We start from the raw sequence: 9,881 nt of genomic DNA, 5'->3' as shown, positions 1-9,881 counted from the left end.
CTTTTAGGAGACTTTCTTTTAGGAGACTCTTTCCACCCCCAGTACAATGGTGTGTGTACGCTCTCTGGTTTTCTGAACCTTACCCCAAACCTTTATTGTGAAAAAGGATTTCATGGCTGTTTGGAGTCTCGGCAGCCAGGAGTCGCTCATTCCTGAAAGGACTCTGAGCAGAGGTTTTTCCAGTTCACTAAGGTTCTTTTGGGAGACTTTCCACTCCCAAGACAACGGTGCTTCTATGCTCTCTGGTATTCTGAACCATAACTCGAAGTGGGACGAAGGATGTCAGGCCGGTGCTGTCACCAGCAAGCTCTTACCTGCTCATTCCAAAAAGTAGTCTGAGCAGAGGTTCTAGTTCAATAAGATTCTTTTAGGAGACTCTTTCTATTCCCATTTTAAAGGAGCGTCTACGCTCTCTGGTTTTCTGAACCCTAACCCTAATTGTAAAGAAGGATTACAGGCCTCTTTGGAGTCTCGGCAGCCAGGAGTCACTCATTCCTTAAAGGACAATGAGCAGAGGTTTTTCTAGTTTCCTAAGGTTCTTTGAGGAGACTCTTTCCACTCCCCCAACAATGGTGCTTCTATGCTCTCTGGTTTTCTGAATCCTAACCTAAACCTAACTGGGAAGAAGCATTTCAGTCCTGTTCTGACTGGGCAGCCAGGAGTCGCTCGTTCCTAAATGGATTCTGAGAAGAGGTTTTTCTAGTTTCACGAAGGTTCTTTCATGAGATTCTTTCCACTCCCACTAAAAGGGTTCTTCTACACTCCCTGGTCTTCTGAGCCCTAACCCGAATTGTGAAGAAGGATTTCAGACCTGTGCTGCCATCAGCAGCTCCGAGTCGCTCATTCCAAAAAGGACTCTGAGCAGAGCTTTCACTGCTCTACTAACCTTCCTCTGAGATACTCTTTTTAACACGAACCACAAGAGTGTTTCTACACTCTCTGTTTTTATGAACCCTAACCCTAACAAAAATTGTGAAGAAGGATTTCAGGCCAGTTTTGACCCTAGGCAGCCAGGAGTTGCTCATTCCTAAAAGGACTCTGAATAGAGGTTTTTCTAGTTCTTCTCTTGCTCCAAATCCCAACATTTTAGTTAGTTCTTAGTTCTTTTTGTTACCACTTCCTGCCTCGTGCTGAAGTGTTGAAGCTCAGCAGCAAGATTCAATGCTCAATTCTGCACACTTCACCATGCCCTCTCTCCAGCCTGGCTCTAACCACAGCCTCTCATCCTCTAGCCAAAACAAGGTGATCTCTAATGCCTTCATCTCTAGCTTTTTAGCCAGGCACGTTATTCCACAGAAGCTCAGTGAAAAACGTTTTGTCACATGGGCTCAGCTACTCTAAAAGGTTGATTCATGAACTGAAATTGAAGTGCAGTGTGACTAAAGAACTTGCAAATATGCATTTTATGACTTTGAAAACTCATTCAAATATACATATACAAAAAGGACAATAGTAAAGCCCTTAAAATCTCCAAAATGATAACTTTACTGCCATTGTTACAAAGTGGGCATCATTACTTGAGAACTCTTCAGGTTCTCAACTTGAGAACCGTTCAGGTTACGCCATGAGCAGCAGCTCTGCCTTCATCTTTCACTTCATCCCACTGGTTATAGGGTGCAGGACCCCAACCAGACGCTGCTCACAAGCCTCTTGCCAGCCAGCACTTGGTCTCTCCGGGCGTCCAGGGCACAGTCCTGTCCAGGCAAATGGGCTGTATTAATTCAGAAGATCCCGTGGCAGAGCAGCTCAGTCCAGCTTCTGCACAACCACAGGCAAGCCCACCACAGGGGGCTGGTTAAAGGGGCCCCCACAACATCACTTCTGAGCTCTCCTCTTTTTTCCCCATCATACCACAAAAGCCACAGAAACACTGTGCTCTCCTTATCAATGCCTCTACCCACCTTCCCCTAATCCAAGCCCAACTTGGAAATACGTTTGAGCAAGCAAGACCTAGTTACTAAAATATAACCAGGAAATCCATTAGGTCGGTCAATATCAACAGCCACAAAAGCCTTCCCGTGTCCGGACGTTATGGAGGAGAAAGAGAAAAGGGAATGCTGTGGGTAAGTGAAGTTTCTGTATCACTTTTTACTACTTGCCAGAAGAGCAGTGCCATTTACTTCAAGACAAATATATCTCAGAAGTGAAACATGGCAGCTCACTTCTCATTTTGGATTATGTGTTAGGTTAAATAAAAAGAAGTATACTTTTAAAAATCATAATTGAAAAAAGAATCCCAGGTTCTGGAACTGATTGAATGTTGTGGTAAGACTCACAATAATTAATGTGGATAAATTCATTAATTGTCCAGTAATGTGTAAAACAGAGATGATTATAATTAAACCTGAACAAATGAACTCTGTATTCTTTCAAAAGACAAAGTGTTTAACTATACTTTAAACTCCAGCTTACAACTGATCCCTAATGAACTGAATAACAACAGACTACTGCATTACAGAAAAGGCTGTGAGCAGACTTCCATGTAGTACATTTCGAGGTAGTGTTTTAAAAGCCCAAAGTGCTGGTAAGTTAAATTTTATAATAAATTATTCAACTTTTAAATACGCATATTCACAGGCCAGAAAGCAGTAAGCACAAAACCCAAAGAGTGAATAGCAAAACAAAAGGTAGAAGTGGCAAAATACTTCAGGTGTCACAAATCCCAGAGTCTCAGTTTAAGTGAGACTCAATTTAATTGTGTAATAAAAGTGTCCACAAACTCGTTGTGATCATATACACTGTAAGTCAGTTCATATAAAACACTAGCAAACCAATAGGTTATCACAATTGTTTTCTCTAATAGAAACTTACAATTTATTTTTAAAAATACAACCAAAATAGAATTTACAATTTTAGTCCGGTTTCAAGACATTTACAGCGACTTTTATACAACAACAAGACAATTACAGTGAAACTCCACTGCTTACATTAACCCTGATGTACTAGCAAAYTAGAAGCCAACCAAAATGAGCAGACCAGTGACTAACTGACACTGCAGATCACAGACAGAAGAAATGCACTGGCAAGGTAAAACTGTGAGTTCAGATGGTTCTGCAACGAACATATTTCTGATAAAAAAAATTTATAAATACACCTGTTTTTACTAGAAAGCCTACCAGTATGAAACAAGCAACCTGGTCACATGTATATATTTACAGCATACAGATTTAAGAAAAAGGTTTTGAACTAGTGAGTTCATTATGTCTAACATTAGTCTCATCTTTAATGATGGGATTCTAAAACGCGTAAATTTACTAATTTCTCCATTCATGCAGTTTATACTAAAAATCACTCTTCTTGCTCTCAAGGTGGAAAATTTTAAAGCTGTGGAAAATAAACTTGTTGGTTAAGTCCTGATTGGATGTGATAACTGTAAGACTGCTGAAGATCAAAAAGCTGAAAAATAAATTAAAGGTAAAGAAAAATGTCACAAAGTTATTAAATTATTTTAACATCCACGCTGGACTGAATTTCAAAATCTGCATTTTTGTTGGTAGATCACCAGTGTTGCTAAACAGCATGAAAAAGAGTAGGAATAGCCATAATTTCATTCAGTAGCAAAGAACATTTATTGATAAGAAAGATAAAGACAGTAAATGACAGATGGTAATGTGAGATCATGTCACCAGAACAAATGGCTGTGAGAAACATCAAGGGCCTGAGTTGAAGGTAATTTAACATGGTCATCTAATTGAGCAGCAGTTATCTTACAAAAGCCAGAAATGGAAACATGGATACTCATCCCTGTATTAATTTACCTGCTTTAAAGTTCCCATTCCTGAGAAAACCCACCTTATGCCTCATTTCTTATCAAAAACGTGGAATTTACAATTTAAGAACTCAAAATGAGCCAAGTGAAGGAGGCAGAAGGACCAAGCTGCACGATGGGATCATGATGAAGCCAAGACAGATTACTTGCCAGGCAGCATAGGGCAGCCTGCACCCTACTCTAAGCCAATACCAAAATGATTAGTCAAAGTTTATTAGTATGGAAATTTTAAGCGGACTTTGGAAAAAAAGGGTTACTTACCCATAGCCAGAGCTCTTTGAAATGTGTTGCTTATATGCACATCTGCTCTAAAAATGTCCAAATATCAGAGGTATTCAAGATCAGAACCGAGGCTTTGGGACCCTCAAAATACTGCAAGCACATGCTCATGTCCTTCTCTCGTCTTGCACCTGACAGCAAGTAGAGAGGGTGAAATATCCCGACAAATCACGACAGAAGATACGGTCAATGCATATATGGACAACACACAAGTAATCTCTTAGAGATAACTAAGCCTCCCTGGGCCCATATTCTGAGAAAAAAAGGTGGCGCGGGGAGACTTTTTCATTCTTTGGTTGAAGATGTCTTGAACTTGTTAAATCAAGCTCACTAGAGGAATGAAGTTTGCATTGTCCAGTTTGCAAAGATAAGAAATAGCTATTACTGAACAAACGTAGATAGAGAGCTAGTTAGGGTATATTCTGATTATTGATATAATATATATATAAATACACACACAAATATATATATTCGAGTAGAGACTCAACTATTGCTTTCAAAATGGAGATGATATTGTCCATTACCTAGTTTGGAGATTTCCTATTTGATTTCTCACCTGTCAAGATGACTAGATTCAAGGATGTCTGAAAGTCTCTGTCCTATGCCCATAAGCAGCTAGTACTCTTTGTATTCAYTCACAACATTTGAAGGGTAGTCTCAGGCTCAGAAATCAAGAATTTGAAAATAAATATATGTATGAACTAATTTCCTTATTTAGGCAATCTGGTAAAAATCTCAGCTGAAACCCAAGGGTTTCTTCAGGAAAAGAGCAGTAAAAGGTGTGTGAATGGAAAGTCATCTTATGGAGTTTGGATCTCCTGCTGTCCTAGGGATGATAAGCACAAAAACCAGCAGCAAGAATGTTTCAAACGTCTGAGTTTTCATAGTCTGGTGAGAAACACAAGCTCAAGGTTCTCGTGCTCTTGAGTTAACACAGCCCAAGAAAGAGAYGAGACTGCTCTTCCATTGACCCCACAGTCAGCAGTGATGGAAGGAAACAGAAGGAATCTTGTCCTCAAGAAGGCTAGGAGACAAAGAGGAAGTTCTCCTCCAGAATGCTGCTCTGGTCAAAGTGGATGAGCAGATGCAATTGCTAAGAATCTTTGCCTATAGAAATGCTGGTATTTTCTCAAATGTTTCTGTGGCTTGCAGATGCCATGCAGGAGGCCAAACCAACTGGTTTTCTTTTGGCCAGATATAAACAGAACTGCATATCACATCAGAGATAAACTCTGAAGCCAACAATTTCTGCAAGTATCTGAGATCTTTACTATGGTCTGAGTTACGTGAACAATGGTGTGAAGAGGTGCAATAGATGTGGAAAATTCTTTCAGGAGCATATGGAATGCCAGGGGAACCATCTTCAAATTAYTCTGGAGCAACCACATGCTGTTGCTAAAAACAGCAAATTTAAGGGAACAACCTGCTTCCTTAAAATGCTTCAACACAGAGGACAGCAAATCTCCTATGCCTGTTATGTGCTGAAATACAGATGGGGCCCCAAGCATCCCCGGGCTAGAAAACAGCACCAGAATGTCYATACAGAGCTGAATTGAAGAATGAAACATTTCCCATCTGTAACTTGGTTTTAGAGAYCGCAGAATGGGCAGGCATATACCCSCAAAATCCCCAGGCAGGGAACAAGCACAACGTTGGCAGAAACTTGTTTATTATTCCCATAAACCTGTTGGCTGGAATGCAGAGAGCATAAGCACTGAAGAGCTCTCCTCCCACGGCACGARCTCCAGGGAAGGCGAAGGAAGAGCCAGCACCCTGCGCGCCGCGAGGACGGACCTCGGAAGGACTCGGCCGGCAGGGCCGGCTCCAGCACTTGCGGTCACCGTCCGGACGGAGGAGCCCGATCCAGCGCTGCCCGGGCTCCGCAGCAGCCCGCCCTGCTCTGCGGCATCGCCTAGGACGGCTCCTACCACGCACTCCCAGAACACAGGCCTCGGGCAGAGGAGCCGCTCGCTTGCTGGCTCTGAGAGCTGCGTCATTCCCGAGCAGCTCCGTGCCCCTTTGTGGCGGCTGGCGTGCTGAGGGGCGCTCGGCCCAGCCTCACGCCGGAGCGCTCGGTGCTGAGGCGGCCTCGGGGCTCCCTGCGCAGGATCCCCTGCAGGCGACGGCTGCAGAGCAGCTTTGGTGCAGCCGCGCTTCCCTTGAGCATTCACGCTCTTCCCAGTGCTGCCACAGGAACACACGGAGCACAACTGGGCCCCACTCCAGTACCTTGACCATCCTAAAGGCTACCGCTTTTACTAGGATAATTCTCTATTTTTAAGCAGCAGATACTACATTTTTCTAGGGATACGTAGCTTCCTRTTGCAAAAGGAATGTAAAGGCAACAGAGCATGGGCRTAGATTGCCAAGGAGGYTGTGGAGTCTCCTTCTCTGGCGGTTTTCCAAACCCGCCTGGACGCCGCCCTGTGCCCCGTGCTCTGGGCRTCCCTGCTGGAGCAGGGGCCTGGACTAGGTGATCTCGAGAGGTCCCTTCCAACCTCAACCATTCCGGGATTCTGTGTGAAGCAGGAAGGGCTCACATTGGTGCTATGTGACAGTGAGGGGCACTTCTCGAGACAGAAAAAAGCTTGAACCTCACCTACAGCCAGAGAGTGTGACTCAGGTAACAACCATCAGGTGCTTAGACCCATTTCTGATAAGGAAACGCAGGGGAGATGGTGAAGACAAGAGGGAGAGTGGAKTCCACATACTCAGTTTTTTAAAATAACCATACGGTTGGCAAAGGCTAACCATAACAAACGATTCCCCAAGCCCCATGCAAGGAGAGGAACAGATGCACAAATCCGAAAACCACCATGGTTCTGCTTCTTACAGAGGTGGTCAGAACCTAGAGGCACCTGCAGGGCCTCTGTCTGTGCACTGAGTACGAAGGAGGAAGGGGCAGTGTGAACAACTTCTGAAGCCAAAAACCAGGAGGCTGCTCTCTCTGAATACGTGCAGTACACACTTCTCTTAGTTTTCCATAGGTCTACCAACACATAACACTACAACACAGAATTCCTTTGCATCCACGAAAACAATTAGTATTGACCTGTTACAGCTTCACTTTCCATCAACTRCACCAATATACAAAGAGCATTTTTGAAATGTGATCTTTCTCTCATTTCTCTGCACTTGAAATGGTATCCAGTGTTTCATTCAGGAAAAAAATATCAAAATCTCTCTTCAGAAAAATAGAAAAAAAAAGAGCTTGATTAAAAAGGTTGTTTCCATGGAAACCTTGACCTTTTCAGGATATCAGACCATGTATGTTCCATTCTATCAGTGAGAAAGAGCTAGCAGCAAAACACTGAAAACGCAACTCGGRGAGGAAAGTTAATTTATTTATCTAAAACATCAAACTAAAATGTGATACCTTAGTTCAGTCAAAGCTTCTTCAGTTTCTTCACAAGCCTGGACTTTATAAACAAATATTCCAAGTTCATCTATCTACAAAAATAGGATGGACAATTCTTGATTTTCTTCAGATACCAAGGTAATTTACAAGTCCTTGAAGATCAGATGAAAATTCGGAAGCGATCCTATATTCCTTTAGATGCCCCACCACGTTTCCCAAGCGTAGGGGAACGGCGGGATTTTAGCCTTCCTCGGAACGGCGCTCGGGAAGGCGTATTGCCATCTCTTGGAGACAGGGTATGCATTTACATCACCATGACTGCCATGGTACAGAATCCTTCACCTCTGCTTTTATACAGCGTGGCCAATGATTTGGGAGTTGTAGTCCGCGGTCTCCATGCGCAGGATGTAGGGGATGATGCTGTCGATCTGAACGTTCCCGATGAGTCCCGCAAAGAAGAGCTCCTCCGTAATAGCCGCGCTCATCAGCCGAAGCGCCGGCAGCCGCAGAAGAAGCCTGGACAGTCTGAAACGGGAAGAAAGAGGCTGGGTACAAAGTGCCATGTGCAAAGGTGGCCACAYGTTTTGAAGGGATTCACAATTACATTCCCAGCGTGGGAACAGAAAAAACAACATCAATGCTGACAGCACCAGCCAAAATTCAATACAAATAAAGGCATACAAAATTAAATCAACAGATTATATGATTTATGGCCAGTCACATCTTTGACTTGCACATTCCTTTTTTTGTTTGTATTGGCCRTGTAGATAAATTGCACAGTATGTTTAGGCTTAGAAAAATAATCAATAACCCAAGAGGGTGCAATTCCAAATGAATATAACTATTTCCTWTTAAATGCAAAATGCACTCAAGCCTCAGTTTTGGAAAGTAACAATGAATGAGTACATATGCAAGTTCACTAAAAGTAACTTCTTAAATTAAGATACTTATTACAAGAAATATTGCACAAATCAGGATTGCAGATGCTCTGAAAAAAAAAGAAATAAATGAAATCACCATGGAAGTTCACACACCTGTAAGTATCATCTGGATATGCTTTTGTTACATAGTCTTGGAACTCCATGTAGGCCTTTTCCTGAAATTTCTCAATCTGTACCACGTTTTCAAGACCAGGGTGATCTGAAAGACACACTCTCTTGTTATTCTCGCTCTATGTGACGCACTAAAATCTATAAATCCACACAGATTATCTAACTGTAAGCATGCTCAACTGGCTATTTAGTGGCTGTTTCCAGCAGTTTTAATAGGACGCCTCTTTATGTCCTTTTGACGTTGATGTTTTACTTAMTTGCCTACAGATACAATCAGACACTATAATGAATCCCAATAAAGGCAGTGCCTGCAATATTTGGGATAATCTTGATGATTCAGCTGCGGCCTCTGTGTTGCATAGGACCGTGTTGTTGTAGTACAGTCAGACTTACTGGATTACTGTAGGCATGCACAGCATTTGGATCAGAGGTGAAGAATAAAATTAGGACCAGATCAGTTGGAAAAAAAAAAAAGGAAAAAAAAAAAGGGCTATGAGCCACGTATAGCCTGACAACTGCAGAAGATTCCTTGTGCAACAGTCTGGTACAAAATTTTCCAGAGTGCCAAATATAATTATCAGCAGCAATTTAAAACCTTGAAATTTAAATCTTACTAAAAAGAAAGGGGATTAATCCAAAAGCCAAGTCACATTTGGAAATGACTCTCTGGCACTTCTAAGTATTTTATGTGGTCTGTAATTTATTACCTGTCTGGCTTAGTGCATTACTGTCATAATACCATGCTGACTCACAAATTGTGTTTCTGTGATGGGATCTCACATGATTACTACTAACAATCCCACCCCTCCTCTCCGGGACACCAGGGATGCTGCAGACAAGAGCCCTGCTCGAGGGCTCTGCTGCCCAGGCCCAGCCTCTGGGGGAGCACTAGAGTCCCTGAAACRCTGATATTTGGCAGGTGAATTACTGCAAGAACAGCCCTTCTGCTCAAGGAACTGGTACACAGCTCATGACTTTGAGAGGCATGAAGTGCTTTTTATCTATTTATTTATTTTAATGCAGCTCACAGGAGCAAGAATATTGACCTGAAGAAGGCACACTGTCATTAAAGCAGTTATACATCATTAAATCCATCATCTGAAAGCCCTGAGCTAAAGAAAAATTCATRTCAGTGGTGTGACCCAACAGTCCTTTTGTGGAATTGCTTCCTCCTATGTCTTCTGTTGTCAAATGTAATCAGAAGGAGACACATTTCAGACTAACCAAGTAAGTAAACATTGTTTTGCCAGTTTAAGTACTTCCTAGCAAGGAAAGCACCAGCAGAGATGCCAACAGATTCTGCCACTAAACCTAGCCGACATGGTGCCAGGGGAATGGGCTTGAGATATTCCTCCACCATTTCCTTTCTTTTCTGGAGCAGCCTTCAAAGCCCCGGGAATGGCATGAAAGGGCAGGTTTGGGG

General features: G+C 42.6%; 1 protein-coding gene across 3 annotated transcripts in view; it reads right to left on the bottom strand.

Annotated features, from left to right (window-relative positions):
- Window positions 1-7,355: 7,355 nt before the first annotated feature.
- Window positions 7,356-9,881, bottom strand: part of NR2C1 (nuclear receptor subfamily 2 group C member 1) — a 38,680-nt gene continuing 36,154 nt past the window's right edge. For all 3 annotated transcript variants that reach the window (XM_026035517.1, XM_026035516.1, XM_026035518.1), the window contains 2 exons: window positions 8,441-8,546; window positions 7,356-7,931 (listed from right to left, as the gene is read on the bottom strand). In XM_026035517.1, the coding sequence (XP_025891302.1) occupies window positions 7,757-7,931; window positions 8,441-8,546 (281 nt within the window). In that variant the 3' untranslated portion in view covers window positions 7,356-7,756. The remainder of the gene's footprint in view (window positions 7,932-8,440; window positions 8,547-9,881) is intronic.

The sequence above is a fragment of the Nothoprocta perdicaria genome, unplaced genomic scaffold (genome assembly GCF_003342845.1).
Source record: "Nothoprocta perdicaria isolate Ctin4 unplaced genomic scaffold, notPer1 scaffold_160, whole genome shotgun sequence".
NCBI classification, from domain to species: domain Eukaryota; kingdom Metazoa; phylum Chordata; class Aves; order Tinamiformes; family Tinamidae; genus Nothoprocta; species Nothoprocta perdicaria.
This window is presented reverse-complemented; position numbering and strand designations above follow the sequence as displayed.